We start from the raw sequence: 19,355 nt of genomic DNA on the forward strand, positions 1-19,355 counted from the left end.
AGTTCTTCAATTTCGTTCTGTTACTAATTGGTTATATTTTTTTCTAATATTTATCTTGCTTTCTTATAGCTACTGCTCTTCAATGATATAAAAGGTTTGGGCAAAAAGTTGTACTCACGTCTTCTGCTTCGATCACGTAATAGTGACAAAGACATTTCATTTAATTCTATAATAGATTCGTATTTGTTTTTTGCAGGAATTAATATAGATAAATAATATGTAAACTCTTAAAAGATAGCATATAATATACATATAATTTATTACCAATTTTTTTCATAGATATCTTAGAGTTGAACATAATCAATATTTATGATATTTATTAAAAAAATCAAACGGATTGCGAATCAATAGCGCGGCTTTTCACATCCTTGTCTTTTTACTCTTATGTAATTTAATTTTAACTTACCGCGACCGCGTATTTCATTTATAAATTTTTTGTAATTTATTAGATTAAAGCGAATCATTCCGGTGCGTTCGCCGAAGGAGTTTCTTTTTCAAAGAAAGTTTGTTCACAAATAGCAGCGGGCAGTGTCCGAATGGAACAAAATGCAGTGGCAGCCCGTGGGCTACGCAGAGGGTCACGGTACAATTGGCTCTCTCTGCTAACCACACAGCGGTCACGCTCGTTTTTGTCTAATTGAGAAATATTTTCAGCTCCGAATTCCCCTCTAATTATGCCTGCCTGTCAATTGTAGGATTAATTGTTTTTGTATAACGAGTGCGTGATAAATGAATTCTCACCAGCGCTGCCTGCAGTTGCGGTTTTTGAATCACAAAGAAAATACCAACCAGGAGCAGCGGTCTTTTTCTTATTTGGGGCCATGAGTGATGGGCTGACTGAGGAGCGCATCAACACACAACTCCCTAGAACACCGGATTTTAGTCGATTCAAATTGAATTCACTCCCCGTCGCGCTTTTCTCTCGGTATACACACAAATTGCTTTGTGCAGTTGAGTCTCCAGTCTTATGTGGCATTAAAAAGGCCTTAGGCAGTGAAATAACTACTCAAAACCTGATAAGGGTTTTTTTTTTATCAAGAATACACGAACTTTCAACGATACATTCATTACATAAATCTGCATGTAATGCATTTATTAATTTTCTTACACAGGGTGTGTTAATAATAATCGCAAAGTACTTAAGTTATTCTCATATATATCACACTGTATTAGTAGTATTTTACCAACCATTTCTTTTACTGTGGTGATACTGTCTACGAGTTGCATCAGCTCAAACATCTCTACAACTTGTGTCTTCTATAGAGTGACAACTACGTAAGTGAGCAGCCATATAATACAATATTATCCAGCAGTGGTATCAAACAATTGAAAACCAAAAACTCCACAACTATTACGAAAAGGTAAGTCTGAACGAAATGGAGATCAAAACAGAGAACGAATTGCGTATCTCAACTACAGTGGCACCCTTAAGTTGCGTTGTTGCTAATATGCTTGTAACCAAAATGAAATTTAAGGCAATAACCATGACATTTAGTCAGCTACACCTAAATGCACCATCTCATGGAGATCGATGCACAAGATACTCGACAATGCAACTGGCAAGGGGCTTTCCGAGAACTCCCAGTTCGTCTCATCCAGCCCCTTCCATTTTTTTCACGTCACGCAACATTGTTTCCGTTTCTAGATATGACACATGTTTGCACAGCATGGACGGGCTGGTTTAGGAATTTAGGATACTATATATACGAAGCGAATTCAATAGGAAGAAGGCAGTGGAATAGCAATATGTACAAAAATAAGCGTTTATGACAAACAAGTGTTTATATAATCATAGTAAAGTAAGTATATATGGCCAACCAATAAATCAAAAATCAAGTTACTAGGGTATATAATACAGATATGGTCCACAATAGTGAAAATATATAAAAACGCACTGACGGAATTCACAAAACGTAGAGCACCTAATAAGTCGACGCAGCATCAATTGGCTTAAACACAACCATTAGTTTGGTTAACAAGTAAAACATAAGTTTTTCATGGAGAGGTTAATCGCAATATATAATTAATGGTATATATGGGATAAATATTAAATGGTACAGTAACTCACGCAACCACCAGCCCAACCCTTAACATGTTCAAATTTGATTTCCATTCCAATGGCACTATATGTGAAAAGGTAGGCAATGTGCTGCCTGCTAAATACATCGACCTTTGTCAAATGACTCTCTTGGGCGTATGATGTAGCACTAATTTGGCGGGGTCGAGTGCGACCTCGCCATTCCTGTGCAGCACAACAGACATTTTAGCATTTGGGGTTTCAGGCGTCTCCGAAGGCACCCGATGCAGTGGCTCCGCTTTTATGGGGGGCCAACTCGGGTCTTGGGCCAGCTGTTTGTTTATGTCCAAGTGACGCGGGTGGCGCTCTTTAAAGTGAATCCTCATAAGCACAGCTTCCAGGACAAAGCTGAGAACAGCTTGCACTGTGGCCAGTGCGACAATGAACAGCCTGGGAGGAAATTCTGGCGGTAGCCGAAACTCAACAAAGGTTTCAAGCCACAACGGGGGAATTAATACTAATAAAACAGTGAGCAGCGTGCCCAGGATTAGAATCACCATCATCCCCTTGTTGGCCCACAAAGGCTCCCGATAGGGGGATCCCCTGGAGAATACGGCAGCTAGCACTAGATACTGAAATGCAGACACAGAGAATATAGCGTAGTTTTCGTAGCATGCCATTGACCCTTCTTCATTTTCAGGGTTGAAAGGTGTGTACCAAGAATAGGACGTGATCAAAAGAACCGCCAATATTTGCGCTACTGTGCCAAGTACAAGCTGACTAATCAAAGAGGTTACGGGTGCTAGTGAAAATAGAGATGATGACGGTGGTCTCTTGGCCAAAGGTCCAGGGTGTGAACCCAAGCGTCCGAAGAAAAATGCGACCAGGGTAATAAGAAACAGGTCAATGTAGAGGAACTGGGCGTCAGAGAGGTTGCTGTCAAACTCATAGAGCAGCATCACGGACACGAACTGGGTGAGACTGTAGGCAGCCATGTATTTGAATAGGCCAAAGGAAGTGACTAGCGCAGCTCTGCTCTCTCTCAGAAGGCGCTGCACGCACTCCACGCTCGCCTCCTTGGACGTGAAGGGGGATGCGACAGATGACTCGGCGTCTGAGAGAGAAATTCCTGCGTGAGCTGCTTTCAAAGCGCCGCAATCGTTGGCGCCATCTCCAACCATTCCTGCAATTTAGCGTGTTCGTTTAATAATTTTACTATACAAATTCATATATCATAGTCAAAGTTTCAAATTGATTTGAACAAGGACTACGACCATTTCAAAAGAGGGAAATTTCTTTTAAATAAAATTACTAGCAATATCAAGAAAATGATAAAAAAATATATATTGTCCTGAGCGATTTTTCATTTGAGGGTGTTGAATTTTAAGAAATATAGAAACGTACCAACACAGTATCCCAAAGCTTGAAGCTCCTGCACCAGTTGCTGCTTGTGTTCAGGGCTCATTCGTGCGAAAACAGCCCCTCTAGAAGCTATCTGAGCAACAGTAATGGGCGATTCTATGGATTTAAGGGCTTGCCATGTCTGTCCTGACACAGCAAGAACCCACTTGTTTGCATGGTTTATTTCCTCAATGGATGGCTAAATAAAGCGAAATATTAATATTCTAGAGCTGCATGGGGCTAAGAGCAAAGCTAACCGTATTGACATCAACTCGATCACAGTCAGTGTAGCAAACCCTATGTGGCTGCCCCTCTGAAGCTTCCTCGACATGCACAGCAGCAACTCTTTCATTACTGGAGACAAGACCACAGTCCCTAGCAACACTCAAGGCTGTCAGCATATTGTCACCTGAAATTTAAACGTCTAGTAAAATGGTCCCCCTTGGCATGCGATATTTTATACCGGTGACCATAATGCACTTAATATTGGCTTCTCGAAGACCACATATGACCCTCGCAGAATCCTTTTTCAGCCTATTTTCCATCACAAGCAGCCCCAGTAGGGTGAGTTCAGCCTCAACATCTTCCCTGGACAGACGATGGATTCTGTGGTATGCAGACACTTTCAGCCTTTTTCCAGCAACTGCAAGCACCCTAAGTCCTTGTCTTGTGTGGCTCTGCAGGATTGGGTGAAAATCCTTGGGAACTGAGTCAGGTTTGCAAAGAGAGATAACAGCTTCTGGCGCTCCTTTGCAAAATACTCTGAACTCATTTTCCCACAGGGCTCTGACCACGACGCACATGCGCTGGAGTGAAGACGAAAAAGGAAATTGCCGAAATATGCCCACTTGTGGAATCTGAAATTGTTCATAACAGTCCAGAATCGAATCAACCTGACAAGAAACAAAAAATAAGCATTAAATTATTCAGTTTTGAAAATAAAATTAATTTGCAATGTTCTGTGACTTATATTGGAGGAAAAATCACATAAATTTTGAAAGAACCACAAACAAATGTGTAAGATGCCAACAAACAAACAAAAAATGAGTAATTTTTTGGAACAATTTTGTATGAGCAGTTTGTTTTTAGAACTTGTTTAGCAATGAGAGATTAAAATCAAATGAAATAAAAGATTACCTCAATTTCAGCATGTTGGGCAGACATTAGAAGATCTGGACGAGGAGGTTGCACAACAGTTGGGAACATAGTGTCGTATTTGCTGCTGTCATCGATTGCTGGTTCTTCCAGAATCCACCCAGTACTCTCAAACATCTGAAACGGGAGTTAATGCTTTTTTAATAATGGAAATTTAGTTTATATTTTACTTTTATGAAAATTGGCAAAATTTTGATAAGTTATTCAAAAAAGTTCTGACATGGATTAACTTTTAATTTTTCTTGGTAACCAACGAGAGTTTTTTCTTAAGAGCTGAATATCAAGTTCACACTCAAGCCCTCAGACGTGCAATGAAGATCACATATTTTGGCTGAAACCTGCAGCCAAATAATTGTGAGGAATATGAGAAGGAAATCAACTGTAAAATGCAAACCTTTCAAAAAGGTGTCTGCATTTAATCAATTTAAAACATAACAACTGTCTAAAGAATCTGCCTTGAAAGGTATCTAACAACACTAAGCACAACATAGACCTATTTGACACTTAGAAAAATGATATACCTTTAAATCTAGAGGGTCTCCAGAGAGCCTGCTATCAATAAGAGTCAAGGAGTGAGCTGAAGCCATTGCCATTGTAAGATCATCAATGCGGGCAGAGACTGAATCAGACTTGAGGGGAAATTCTCTAATAGTAGTAGCGAAAGCTCCATCGATTGTTGGCAAAACGCCCCACAAATCTAATCCTTCTTCAGTAAGAGTGCCAGTCTAAAAACAATTTGTTAAAGGTAAAATAGACTTTTTTTATAAAAAATAACAACCTTATCAAAGCATATGCTGTCAATAGAACCTGCTACATTTATCGTTCGAGGGCTGATGCAGAATACATTTTCCTTCTTCAACCTGCTCTGAGCATACATCCTTCCAACGGTCATGGCGGCTGGCAGAGCGGGGGGAACAACAATAGTTATCAAATCTAAAGCGTCAACTACCAACTCCACAGTTCCAATGCCCCTCAAATGCTGCAGAAAAAGTGGTTTTAGCAGTGCTCGCATTATATCAGGACAAATGTTACCTTAACAACAACGGTGTACAAGAATCCAATGAATGATATGGCAGCTAGAAGCATCACAAAACGATAAGAGTCCCTCTCAAAATGAAAATCAACTGGCGGAGGGTACATCATAGATCGGACAAGGTTGCCTTTGCTGGTGAAAAACCCTGTCCGTACTACCACAGCAAGCACTGGCTCGCCAGCGTAAAACCGAGTCTGCAGAAGGCGTGTGCCACAGAAGAGAGTGTGTCTTGCGTGCTCTTTGGAGTCGTAATAGAGATTTGGAGAGCTGGGTAATGGAGTTTTGGGCACTGGCTCGCTCTCACCCGTGAGCATGCTCTCATTGACGATGCATGTTCCATTAAGAAGGACAGCGTCACAGTGCAGAACACACCCGTGGGGTGGTAGGACCAAAATGTCGCCAGGGACTAGCTCTTCTGTAGAAATCTTTTCGTCTTCTCCGCCTTGGCGTCGGACGATTGCCATATCTCTTGTGTTGACCGTGCTGTGCAGATTCAGTTGGTTCTGGAGCATTTCAAAAGGTTAAGAACGCCGCAGAAATGGTAAATATACCGTCTACCTTTCTTGTTTGAAATACAGTGACAGCACATCCACCCATAGACATTATGAGAATGGCCATGGCGTACAAGACGTACTCATCAAGAAACCACAGAACAAAGGAAAAGAACTGGAAGACGTAGAAGGGGTTAAGCACCTCCAGAAAGAGAAGAGCAAAGATGCTCCGAACAGGCACTATTATTTCATTGCCTCCATAAACTCTTCTCCTGCAATCCAATTTGAAATTAATTTAAATTATAACACAAGTCTGCGCAATACAACAAAATTTACCTCATAATTTGCTGCTGTTTCGTCAAGCCTGCTTGTTGATGAAGGTCAACAGTTAAAACATCACGGTCAAGACCTCTGAGTGTTTCAAAAGATTTGTTTCCCTGCTGCCAGATATAATGCCTCTTCTTTACAGTAATCATCTTTAACCGGTCCACATCTGAATATTAAAAAAATATTTAGTCAACCATATTAACTATACAAAATTAGTACTGGTAGGTTATTCAACAAAATTAAATTTACAGTTCCTAAACAATGCTATACTAGGCATATAAGTTACGCAGAATGCATTTGTTTGATTACTCACCACATTATTATGTGAACTTTTTATTATTATGGAATCACATTAAAGTGTCTTGTTACCTTGAAAAACCCCTCCTCCTACGTGATAACTCAATTTAGGCTCATCGTCTTTGTTGAATTCTGTCAACACTTGGACATCATCTAAACAGGAGTCATCTGCCCTCTGCTCCTCGTCATTGTCTTTTGGCTCCTCACTAATCAAAAATTTATTCATCAGTCAAAAGAATAGGGTATTTGACCCTTTGATAGCTGCACTTACTTAACACTACTGATGATTTTAACCCTTTTGACATGATAGTTCTTGTATTTTTCCTGGTATTCCTCCTACACAAGAGAAAAAAACATGAAGAATTAATTAAAAACGTAGAATCAAAGGCATACCACAACCAACACTTTAGTTGCCTCATTTAACGGGCAAGGTTTATGGGTGAATACGAGGAAATATTTTGGCATCCAGTGGAGCACCAGTCTAAGCAGTCCAGCTGTAAGCACAATGCTCAGCCAGCACAGGCTCGTCCGCAACCAGCATCGAGTGTACCCATAGATTTCCTATAACGCGTTTAAATTCGTGAGAATTGAACCAACCTGATCATGACCTATTTCCCACTCTAAAACATGTAAACAGAATTGTAGAGCCAAGATAAATTACCATTTGATCATCTTGGCCGGGATTGAGGTAGTCAACGCCTTCCTTTTGAACGCAGTTTTTCCTTTGGGCCTCAACATCTCCTGAAACACGGGGGTTTTCTTGAGTGCAAGTCATATTTTGCCACCATATCTGATTTCATTCAGGCCATCAGAATGACAGAGTGAAAGCATTATGTTTATCCAAGTGATAGTGAAATTTAGTCGCCAAGACATTTGTTTCCCCCACCCAAATACTGGATTGAGAGAACAATATTGTTTAGTTAAAATATTTTTAATCTATGTTACAAAAATATGAATTGAAAACTATTTCGACCGAACTATTTTTTTCAACACTTTACAACTATAATTACAATGATATAGCTTTGATAATATGTTACACTGATATAATAATTATAAAGAAATCATGAAGTATATTTGCTTTTATGGCATTAGGAAATAATATACATATTCTCTTCCATCAGTGAAAACAAATTAGGACCTCTGGTCATCCAGGTGAAGTACTATCAAAGATAAACTAAGCGCCTTTGTGAGAGGTTTCCTCTTTAAAAATAAAAAGCTACTTCAGCTACTTCGTCAAGACAATAACGATCACCGTGGTTAAATCCGGCTGGTAAAAAAATATGGAATATTGGTTACTGCTTGCGCGGAAAGATAAATTAAAATATTTAATATCCTAGTTAGCAAAATATTTCCCCCGAAAACTTTATTTTAGCAATATGGAAAGGATATCATTTTCAAAGCCGCAAATTTATTCATTTCTCATTTCATCTAAAAATCAAACGTGATAATTGTTTCTTGGATGCGTTTTGGATTTCTTTTGACATTTGAACGGCGTAGGAATTCAACTATCAACAAATTTATGCCATTCATTTTTTATAAATGCTGAGAGTTTATATTTTAAGATGTGACACGAGTTTAGCTTAGGCCTAAGGATTTGTATATATTTATTTTGTTTCTCAATTGCTGCGTTTTCATGATCATTTAATCTCAATTAATGATTTCAAGAAACAAAACTAAAGGAATTTAGGATCTTTAAAGGCTACTAATTAATACAGCTAACATTTCTCTACTGGAAATATTTAAAAACGAGGTTATCGATAATTGCGAGTCCCGTGAAAATGTAAGTGCAATTTACAACTAACTATTACCTAGCAGCTTCTCCTCCTGGGCTAAAGTAGCTGCTGTGTTTTTAGGGGGCGACTTTTTGGTGAAGGACAGTCTATTGTAGGCATTTTGTTGAAAGCGTTGAAAAGAGTTAGGCATGTTTGCGAACACTTATATTTTGCTTTCTCAGCTTCGAATTCAGCGCAACGAACGTTGACAGGCGATTTTCTCGTATTAATATAGTCACTTTAACACTGTCGAACTTATCAAAAGTGCGTGTGTGTGAGCCAGGCCGTGATCACAGTTTCAAATTTAGATATGCTTGGGCATGGTATGCTTTCATCATCTAAACTGTAAGAGGAAGGACGTCTTCAGCGGGTGTCAGTCCCCTGGTTCAGGCTTGCACCTCTGCCATAGCATGTGCCCAACCGGTGTTCCGTGCCCAAAACCGCCGCTGCCGCCGATCAATCTTTGCTGGACAATCATTGCAGACATGATTGGCGCTTCCGTTGCTCGATTAAATCATGGATAAAAACATAAATCGTTTGTATTTCATGCCCAAACCAGGTCGCACTTGGAGCACCCTCTATGAAACGGATGCAGGCGTTTCTATTATGGTTGTCCTCTTCAGGAAAAGCCGAGAACTGACTGAAGGAGCAGTTGGAGTAGACGGACTGGTTGCTCTACCCCTTGGAGCAGTGCACACTGGAACCTGAAGCAGACAAGGACGCTGAGTTCTTGAGGAATCCACTTCCCGTCACCAGCAAATTTGATTCACACCACCACGTTCTCCGTTTCGCATATGGCACGATTAAAATCGAAGAGGGTTGGACGCACCGGTTGAAATAATTTGACTCACGTCTCACCTTGAAATATTTTAGAGGCGTAATTTAAATTAAAAATCCACTTCAGACAGTTCAGACTGTTCACAAGTAGAACGACGTTTCACGTGCTATGTGCTACGCAGATAGTTGTATTCTTTAAATTAAAAGTTTTCTCAAGGCGTTATCACTTGCAACCGGTTCTCATCCCTCTCTTTGTTGCTGGTTGAGCACTGCATTGCACATGCGCCTGACAGTGAGGGAACGGAGCACGGGGATGAGGGGTTTGAAAGCAAGAGCGCGCGTTGAGTCCCTGAACAATGCGCAGAAACACTAACAACAAAATTCATGTTTTTTTATCTTAATTTTCTAACAAAAACCTACCCAAATTCCAGTTGAAAATACGTTGCAAAAATATTCACGAATGAAAATTAAAATTTTATATAATTTTTCTCACTTTATAAGCTATAATTTTAAGGCGGATTGCATAAAGAGACAAGTGCAGTGTAAGTTTGCAAGGCAGTGTAGCAATAGAGGCGTAGAAGCCTTTTACTAGACTGCCGAGTATATTCCTCATACCACAAAACGTATATAGACAGCAAAATATGAAGAGTAGTTAATGGAACTTATTGTTAATATACATATATATGTACTGGCGTCAATTCACATGTAAAAAATATTTCATATTTATCTTAATTATAACTATTATTGCGCTAAGGAGGAGTATAGCTCGATGAGTTGAAGCACATTTTATATTTTATGCGCCAGAGTGAAGATCAGGGTATAATTATGGAGCATGCTTGCTATGTTTGCATAAATTGTTTGCGTATATGTAGTATATGCGCTAGAGCTATGATGTCACCAGATAAGCGTCTTTCTGTATTTTGTTTGTTTGGTGGGAGCTGTCTCGAATATATAGCAAAAAGAGAAAAATAAATCAAAACGCAAAGTTCAGCAATTTAATGTTGCGATGATAATTGCGAATACTCTATATTTACTGGCCATACTTAAAAGTTTTAGTTTCTCGTAAATAATACAATGATATTTTGAACTGAAATCGCATTGTTAAATAAAAATATTCTACGCAGAATCAAGGAAATGGAAGATATTTGAGCATTTTGGGAATCTATTATTTCTGGCCACCCAATGTCTATGGCAAATGGTGCGGTTAGTTGAGTGACTCTAAATGCTCAAAATTTTTTTTAGAACCCCTGCACAGCACTTCCCGTGGGCTATGAGCTTCAAACGGGCTGGGAGGCGCACCGGCGCCAACTCACCATTAGATGATTTTCGCACCTTAAGCCTTTATGGACAATTATTTATCTGGCGTTGAATTAAAAAACCTCGGTGCGGGAAAGCAAAAAGATGGTCATATTTGGCCCAAGCTCTTTTGCGGCCACTCAGACCCCCTGTCATCCGCTCGGCGGTGTTATTGGGATTTTGATTGGGAGTTCATAGTCCACAGGAAGTGCTGAGCAGAGGTTAAAAAACCAAAGCAGCTAATTCAAATTATTGGTAAAGCAATATATGAGTGGTGATTATCTCAGCAGTTGCATCATCTACCTACCCAACCTATCCATTCGATGTAATTGTGTATATTACGGCCTTGTGATGCATTCACGCAACTCTCGGGTCCCTTTATAAAAAGCGCCATACCCTATAACATGTCGGCTCTTTAAGAATTTTGGAACACACTGCAGTTATCTTAAAATATAATTAAAGTTCCACATTTTTTTCTTTATAAAACTTGGAAATTACAGAAAAAAAACTGCCGAGACTTCCTTTATTTAAGAAATTCAAAGACTCTCGCTCTTCGTAAGAAGCACAAAGCCAGAGAAACTGATAAGATAAATTAAACTGAGAACAAACAATACCTTCTGTTGAACTACCCACTTAAGATATATTAATGACTGCATTTACAGCAAATAGAGACATCACCTTCATAGTAAATATATTTGTCAACATGTCTTGCGCAAAACCCATATAGAAATGTTCTAAAATGGCCAAATTGTATGAAACGATAATATCAATATCGTCCTACCTTTCTTTGTTTCGTGCAGTTGTAGAAGTCCTTTCATGTGGGCCTCTGCTGGATCTGCTTCCGAGCCCAAATTTGATAAAATATGCGCTCCACGTGCGTAAAATTATCACATCACAATGCTTCTTCTTGAAGGGACAAAGTTATCGCTGTTTATCATGCAAAGATATCTAAGATTAGAGAGCGTGTACATCATAACAATTCATCAACTTGTCAGTTTTGGGAACATATTTCCTTCAAGAGCCCCTAAATTACGAAAGACAAAAAAATTAAAGTACTGTGTGCAATATGTCCTGTAAATTGAAACCAAATTTCAGAGAAGTGTGAAGGAAGTCAAATACCTACGATTTCTTTTCCAGGAAGCATTTACCAGCAGCTTTGGCACAGTTTACCGGCAGAACTGACACGAATTCTATGAGCCTTTCAAGTCAAAGAAGTAAAAACATGTTTTCATTTTAAACCGGTCACACATTAAAAAACATCAGAACAAGATAATAATCCATTATGAAAATGATAATACTTCCTTGCATGCAAATTACCTTGAGCATTAGTGGTAGGGTCAACCTTAAAACAAACACGCAACTCTATTCAATATCAGATACAAAAAGAGTTTATTCGAGAAATTACACTGTTGTATCAAAATTCGTGTGGCACTTGGAAAAAAATAGTAGTGAAAAAAGAGTTCAGTCTTGTGGTTACTATTGCATTTTGTGTTCATGTTTGATTTATGTTGAAGGAGGTAGAAATTACCCGAGGAGAGTCAGCTTATTGTAAAGTAAATAATACTGCCTAGCCACTAGCTTAATTATCATCATAAGCAAAAGTACAGTCTTATTCAGCATGGGTAAGCTTCCATGGCTATCAATTAACAGATAAGCAATATTTGTATATGTTTATGTTGATAAAACTGGAACATGTTCATAGGATGAAACAAATAATGATTGCTGCAACAGTTGAGTGTAAATGATTATTGTAATAAATGCAACCTGAAAGCTTTTAACTGACCTCGGGTTCCTGTCTGCATACTAAGAACTAGTGTGTGAAGGTAACAAAGTCTGTTTATCAGAGGTAATTATGTGTGAGAGACCTGAGTAGAGTTAATGGCAGAAAGAATTAAAATTAACCTGTCGAAGATCCACTAGCTTCCCCATCAGTTTCTTGTCTGTGCACCATTCTAGTGTTGAGGTTTATCACTAATGGAGCGATTTTTGTTGATTGTTGCGACGATGACAGCGAGTTCTGCAGATTTTGTACAATTTGCTCGACTCGACGCCTTTTCTTCCCAGATGTGGACTCACTGGGCATTCCTGTTTCGCTATCAATGACTTGAAGCCCGGCTTCTTCTGGAGACATAGTGTAAAAGCTTTGCTTGTATTGAGGGTTTTCTGGTCCTATCTGGAAATTATTTCTAGGCGTAACTTCAATGGATGATTTACAAGATGTTAATTACCTGGTGCTTTTCAAACAGATGCCGTCTTAGCGACTTTCTAACAGAGTACGCTTTACTGCATAGAAGACACTTCATGTGCTTCACTCCACTGTGTGTCATGACATGAGCCCTAAGCCTCGCCTGTTGAGAAAATTTCTTAGGGCAACTGCAAAAGTCAAAAAGTAGAATGAAAATTAAACTTTGGGTGTTTGCCACGGAAATGTCTCACATTGAACATTGAAAGGACTTGTTGGTGGGTTCGTGTACAATAGACACATGGCGCTGCAAATATTTTTCAGAGTTGAAGCCCTTTCCACATTGAGGACACACTACCTGGGTTTGACGGTTGTGTATGATGCGGTGCTCTTTAAGAGCAAAACTGTTGGTGAACATCTAAATTTGTGCGACATTCCAGATTAGAAATAGGCTATTAGATATATTTAGTGGCATTTAGTGGCATACCTTGTTGCATATTTCACACTCAATCAAACCTTCCCCTGTGTGTTTCCTAATGTGGTATTTAAGTTTCTGAAAGGATGTGAATTTCAATGAGCATAATATTAAATATAATATAAAAAAACTCCCTACCTGTTTCTTTGAGAAAGTTTGTCCACAGTATGGACAACTGCAGGTTTCTTCCTTTGTGTGAACTCTGATGTGGGAATTGCATGCGCCTTTGTCAGAGAACTTTTTGTCACAGAAGGTACACTGATAGGGCTTTTCTCCCGTGTGGATCCGGATATGACGGATGAGGTTTGACCTCTGTACAAACTCCTTTGGGCAGTGTGGGCATTTGTGGCGCGGACCATTGTGAATCAAAAGGTGCTCATTGTAGCTGTCTTTGCGCTGTTAAAATGCAAAAATTACGAAATGAACGTAAGGTACATTAAATTCTTTGACTAGCAGCAGTTAGCTGTGTCTACGGCTAGCTGCCGCCAGCCGGAGCTAGCTCATTTAGCTAGCTGACGCTAGCAGTAGCTTGTATTCAGCCAGCCAATACTTAGTCAGAGCATTTAATGTAGAATAACCTGACACAAATATTTTATATATACCGTAAATTCCTTCCCGCAGTGTTCACATTTGCTGATGCCAGTTCCTGTGTGCAACTGTCTGTGTCCATACATCCCTGATTTACTGGCAAACCCCTTTCCGCATTCTTCACAGTGGTAAGGACTTTCTCCTTCATGATCTAATGTGTAATGCAGTTTCCTTCCATGAAACCATTTAGTAAGTTGAATGATCCACCATAGTTTAAAGTAATTCACCTGTCCTCTTTTGTGTCAAACTTATTTTGGCACAAACGACAGCAAAATCCAACTTTTGAGCTTTTGTTGTGCTTCATCCTGAAATGGATGGTGTAAGCTCTCTTAGTTAGGAATTCCTTGTTGCAAATGGAACAGTCTCGTTTCCTGAACTTGGAATGAACAGCCTGGAGGAACAGAATAAAATATTTTTACAATTTATTTTTATTTTTAAAACTTCATAAATACTTTCACGTGGTGGTTCAGAGTCTTCTTTGTCTTTAAAGTTGCGGAGCACAATCTGCATCTGTAGATCATAGCTCCAAGGTGCCAGGAACTAAAGTGAGTTCTCAACATCAAAATTGATGGCATTAGCTGGTGACAAATTTTGCACTTATACATAACTTTTGACTCCATTTTTTCTGAGGGATGACTTGAAGTTAAGTGCTTCTGAGAAATGGCCTGAAATTTTTGTGTTTATCCATAACAACATAGTTCAGGACAAGGTAACTTACAGTGCTTGTGCAAACAAACTGGCAAATAGGGCACTGGTAAAAATTTTGTTGATCTGGGTGCTGCTCTAATTGATGTTTATCTCTGTCTTGATGTTCCTTGAATCTCACAGGGCAAAAGCGGCATTTGTTTCCCAGATGTGTGTGATCATTCTTCAAATGAGTCTTCAGCTGTCTTTTACTCTTGCATATGAATGTGCAAAGGTAGCATCCATATTCAGCTGTCTTGCAATCTGATTCGCTCTTTTTGTCCCACCCTAGTTTGTGTTCCTCGTTCAGGTGAAAGCATAGCTCCCGAGGGGAGACAAAACTCTTTTCCTCGCACAGCTCACACTCAATAATAGGATCGACTTCATCTGCATCATCGAAACTTGACTCAGATACACAGTCTACATCTTCAGGGTCCACGTCAAGGAGATCAATACCAAAATGGTCATCAGGCTGCTCAAAGTCATCTTCTTCGGAGCTGGACTCGGAACTTGCAAAGAGATTCACCATGGGCACTAGGATCTCGTTGGTAAGTTCGTCATCGTCTGAATCAACATGCAGCTTGCTCAGGAAATAAAGGATTTTTTCATCCTTAACATTGTGCTCAGACATGAAGTGGTTAACAATAGAAGAGATCTCTTGAGTGTTGAATTTTTCTACGCACATGCGGCATGTGTACTCAGGTCTTACTAAAAAAGGATGTCTCATAGCACAGCTTTTGTGAAATGAAGTCAGATGTTCTTCGAGGTTCTCAGATACCTGAAAATAGTCATAGAGATTCTAGTTAAAAATTATATTGCTATTTTACCATTTGATCACAGCAAGGGCAGCGGTATAAGGAGTGCTCCCTTGCAAGGTGGTTGCCCAATTTTACTTCAGATGAGTATAACTCGCCACAGGCAACGCAAGGCAGAGAACTGTGTTCCCGTACCATGTGCAGATCTTTTGCTAAGCCAGAGGGAAATGTAATGCAGCATTGACAGCAAAATGACATCGATGCACATATAATCTCATGCGCCATCCGCAATGTAGGCTGATTTGTAATTCCATTGCAGACTTGACAAGAAGTGCTGGCAGAGGAAGTGGATGGTCTCTGAGAATCATAGGTGGATGCAGCACAGACACATGAAGTTGCGCACATGCACGAGCAGCACAGTCTGTCAGGAATGTCATCCTTAATTAAAGAACCCGTTTCTCTAAGCAGAAAGTCAGCGGCATCGTAAATTGAAGGTGAGAGCGTACTGTCCAGTTGCAAGCTGTGGTCATGGTCATCGTGAAGGGAGCTGCCGTCTCCTCCCGGCTGGAACATGTCATTCCCTGTGGAAAAACCTCAATGTTATCTTTGTTACAATGTACCACCGTATTTTGGAAGGAAAAAATAAATTTTCAATCATTATTATGCTCCGCATCATGAATCAAGCCGAGTACATAATTTGTATGTACATATATCTATGTAACAGCGTTGAGTAAAATTTAAATATCATACATATCATATGATACGAATTTTATTGATAGATACATACATACATATTATGAGTTAGAAATTGAATGCAAAAAGTTTTCTCAGTGACTAAGGAACTATTTGTTAAATAGAAATGAATGACCATGCTAGAAAATGAAATGAAATTACTAAAATTACCTCAATTTCACCCCAAGCATAATTATTTCAGCGCTCCCTCCTCCCAGCAACCACAACAAAAACAAAACAGCGGAGCGCAGAGCAAGACTGCGCAAGGACAGCAACTTGCTTGGCATTATGGCAATGCTGCCAACCTAGATTTGTCCTGTGTTAGAAAAATAATGTAAGTTTTCCTCACTGCTGGCTGTCAAGCCATGCCTTTCAAGTTGATTCCTGGCTCGTTTCTCGATCGAATATTATTAGGTTGGATAACCAGGTGGTGACGTACATGACGTGATGGTTTGGAGAAAAGGATAGCACTGAATTGATTGGAGTGAAAATACATTGCAATGACTATTCGTTTCTCAAGTTTTGAACGCATTTCAAACGGTACATATAGATCATAAGTACGCCATGAGTTTACCCGAGTCGTACTAATTTACTCGTGACCGAAGAATTTGCACGTTCGGCTGGTTGGTCCACTGTAAAAGGTAATTTTTCGAGGGCAATGCGAGGTGAACACATATTTTCACATCTGGGAAATAGCTTGTTGTACAGCGTGTTTTACTTTAACACATGAAAACCATTGATTGCAACAACCTCTAACTAATACTTTCAGTCTTATGATAGGCTTCGTTCTTAAGTCTTTGCTATGGCTGGCTTGGTCTTGATCAATAAAACTGCATGCATTTTAAGGTGACGGCATTTCTGAAGCCCATCGCAGACCATGGGTGCCTCTAGTGTCAAGAAAAAAACCAAAAGTAGTAGGGTGAAGCACGAGGAACCAGTGACACAAACGAAAGAGCAAATCAAGGCTGAGCTTAAGCGAAGAGGGCTGAAGACTTCAGGCAATAAGATCGAACTGGTAATCAATGTGCCAAAATGCTTACCGCGCTCTCAAAATCTCAGACCTGCATTTTCACTTCTTGATCATTGTACATAACACGCTCATATTTCAAATATTTGTTAAAGAAAGCTATGTTATTTATTTAATTTCAATATTATCAACATTTAACTTTTCATATTTTCCTGGTCTGCTATTAGCTGCGTGCTGCGTTTATCATAAAATCATAGCATTATTGAATAATATTGGTCAACTACTAAAATAAAACTGTTAGCACATGATTGTATCACAATTGCTTTCAATTACGCTTTGGATTTTATTTCCTAAACGTAAGTTACTCTGTAACATCGCAAAATCGTGACAGATGCGTCAAACCATTTAAAGCATTCCAACCAAACCTTGAGTCTGAAAAGCACACTTCATCAATTATGTATGTTGGTTTGTCGATTGATTTTTATTTTGTTTGCATGCCTGCATGTTTGCCCCTTGCCCCAATGCCCTTTATTTATCATAATATCATATTAAAAATGGCCTATACTGTTATTTCCATTGATCCACCTTTCGTAATATTATTGTTGAGGGGTAATTGATTTCAATTTATACCTGTCTTATTTTCAGCTACAACGTTTGGAAAGTTGTTCGTCACCTTCAATGTCGGGAGTGTCTCGTCGTTCCAAATCTGACCCTCAGGTCAACGGGTCCACTAAACACAAGATGGCAATGGACCGAGAGGAGCTAAAAAAAGAGCGTGCCAGTCTTGTATTATGGCGTCACCCTCTCCGCACTTTGTATTACGCCACTTTGGAGATGGCTCACTTTTTAAAGTCGTCCCTTCAAAGGTATGCATGAGTCACTGCTTCTTGTTTTCTTGCCTGGCTAACATTGATCATTTTCAGGATGCTGCATCATAGAGTATTGATGACAATGGTTTTTCTCCTAACAGCGGCCATTGCTTTTGTAATTAACGTTCAAGGACCACACCAAAAGGTCAGCTTAAAATCGTAATATAAAACTCAACTCATTTTAAGATGAATGGAGTTTTCTGCTGATTTTAATTATTCAACCATCACAACAATTTAGATGTTCCACGAAGGCCCCTAACTCAAGGTTCTCAAATTTTAGGTCATAGAGCCATTCCTCAAGAATATTTGGTGGTGCGTGTACTGGCTTGGCCTGGGGGTCCTTTCTTCAGTTGGCCTTGGCACTGGACTACATACCTTCCTTTTGTATCTTGGGCCTTATATTGCCTCGGTGACTTTGGCCGCGTACGAGTGCCAAAGCTTAGACTTCCCACAACCCCCATATCCTGATGAGATTATTTGTCCGGATCAGCCAAATCTCCATTGGGATGCCTCTGCATCTGTTTGGTCAGCTGTGCTGGCTATAATGGCGAAAGTGCGTCTCGAGGCCTTTATGTGGGGCGCTGGTACAGCGCTAGGAGAGCTTCCACCCTATTTCATGGCCAGAGCCGCCAGGCTGTCAGGTGGAGCTGATGATGATGATGATGAAGACGACGAATTGAGAAACCTTGAAGAATTGCAACGGAAGCAGCTCAATCACGAAGACATGGTAAGCCAGAAGTAGGTAACAAAATATCTGTCAACATAACATTTTGTTACTTTCAGACCCTCTATGAGAGAGCCAAACTTGGAGTTGAAAAGATCATAGAGAGAGTTGGGTTCTTCGGCATTCTTGCCTGTGCCTCGGTGTGTTAATTTGTTTAATCCACTTATAAACATAATAAATTAAATCTTTCTGGCCACAGATTCCAAATCCACTCTTCGACCTAGCTGGAATAACATGTGGCCATTTCCTAGTTCCATTCTGGACTTTCTTTGGTGCGACCTTGATTGGAAAAGCGGTTATCAAGATGCATATTCAAAAGCTTTTTGTTATTATTGCGTTCAATGAACCGTTGATTGAGGCTGCTGTGGCGATGCTAGCTAAAGTCCCTTATATTGGGCCGAAAGTTCAAGAGCCTTTCAAAGAATTTCTTGCCAGACAAAAGAGCAAGCTCCATAGGAAGGTTGGATCTTCGTCATCTAGTGACGGTCATTCAGTAAGTTCTGTTTACTGCTTCTGAACTTTGTGCTAACTGTAACTTTATTTACAGCAAAGCTTCCTTGCATCTGTTTTTGAGAAGCTCGTTATTTCCATGGTGGTGTACTTTATCATCTCAATTGTTAACTCACTGGCTCAGGCGTATCACAAGAGAATTCATAAACAAGAAAATGCAAAGGTGGCCACAGACTAGTCAAGTGAGCTGTGCTTTAGTCATTCCCCTTGTGAAGCAAAGTGAAATCAACGTACATTCCCTGTGCCCTGAATAAATTTTGTGTTGTTGAAATAATTCTCTCGCATAAATTTCCCAGTGTTAGT

General features: G+C 39.6%; 3 protein-coding genes across 4 annotated transcripts; 1 reads left to right on the forward strand and 2 right to left on the reverse strand.

Annotated features, from left to right (window-relative positions):
• Positions 1-1,050: 1,050 nt before the first annotated feature.
• On the reverse strand, positions 1,051-9,531 carry LOC135937179 (polyamine-transporting ATPase 13A3-like). Its single transcript, XM_065480271.1, has 15 exons — positions 8,530-9,531; positions 7,383-7,462; positions 7,115-7,282; positions 6,993-7,057; positions 6,794-6,927; positions 6,434-6,590; positions 6,165-6,369; positions 5,606-6,109; positions 5,352-5,552; positions 5,095-5,298; positions 4,556-4,690; positions 3,882-4,311; positions 3,676-3,827; positions 3,422-3,617; positions 1,051-3,200 (listed from the first exon to the last, which is right to left on the reverse strand). Exons 1-15 carry the CDS (start codon positions 8,642-8,644, stop codon positions 2,176-2,178), a joined length of 3,771 nt encoding a protein of 1,256 aa, XP_065336343.1. The 5' UTR covers positions 8,645-9,531; the 3' UTR covers positions 1,051-2,175.
• A 2,400-nt stretch (positions 9,532-11,931) lies between these two features.
• Positions 11,932-16,286, reverse strand: LOC135937180 (zinc finger protein 568-like). The gene is made up of 11 exons (XM_065480272.1): positions 16,154-16,286; positions 15,323-15,831; positions 14,530-15,273; positions 14,264-14,476; positions 14,039-14,202; positions 13,826-13,982; positions 13,362-13,619; positions 13,236-13,301; positions 13,003-13,166; positions 12,795-12,939; positions 11,932-12,739 (listed from the first exon to the last, which is right to left on the reverse strand). Exons 2-11 carry the CDS (start codon positions 15,821-15,823, stop codon positions 12,464-12,466), a joined length of 2,688 nt encoding a protein of 895 aa, XP_065336344.1. The 5' UTR covers positions 15,824-15,831; positions 16,154-16,286; the 3' UTR covers positions 11,932-12,463.
• Positions 16,287-16,412: 126 nt separating this feature from the next.
• Tango5 (Transport and Golgi organization 5) lies at positions 16,413-19,326 on the forward strand. Of its 2 annotated transcripts, XM_065480273.1 has the most exons (8): positions 16,413-16,623; positions 16,829-16,997; positions 17,595-17,815; positions 17,873-17,963; positions 18,099-18,545; positions 18,602-18,682; positions 18,742-19,035; positions 19,090-19,326. In XM_065480273.1, exons 2-8 carry the CDS (start codon positions 16,860-16,862, stop codon positions 19,228-19,230), a joined length of 1,413 nt encoding a protein of 470 aa, XP_065336345.1. In that variant the 5' UTR covers positions 16,413-16,623; positions 16,829-16,859; the 3' UTR covers positions 19,231-19,326. The 2 variants fall into 2 exon arrangements, with proteins under 2 accessions (XP_065336345.1, XP_065336346.1); XM_065480274.1 differs by lacking the exon at positions 16,829-16,997.
• The last annotated feature ends 29 nt before the right edge of the window (positions 19,327-19,355 follow it).

The sequence above is a fragment of the Cloeon dipterum genome, chromosome 2, assembly GCF_949628265.1.
Source record: "Cloeon dipterum chromosome 2, ieCloDipt1.1, whole genome shotgun sequence".
In the NCBI taxonomy this organism is placed as follows: Eukaryota; Metazoa; Arthropoda; class Insecta; order Ephemeroptera; family Baetidae; genus Cloeon; species Cloeon dipterum.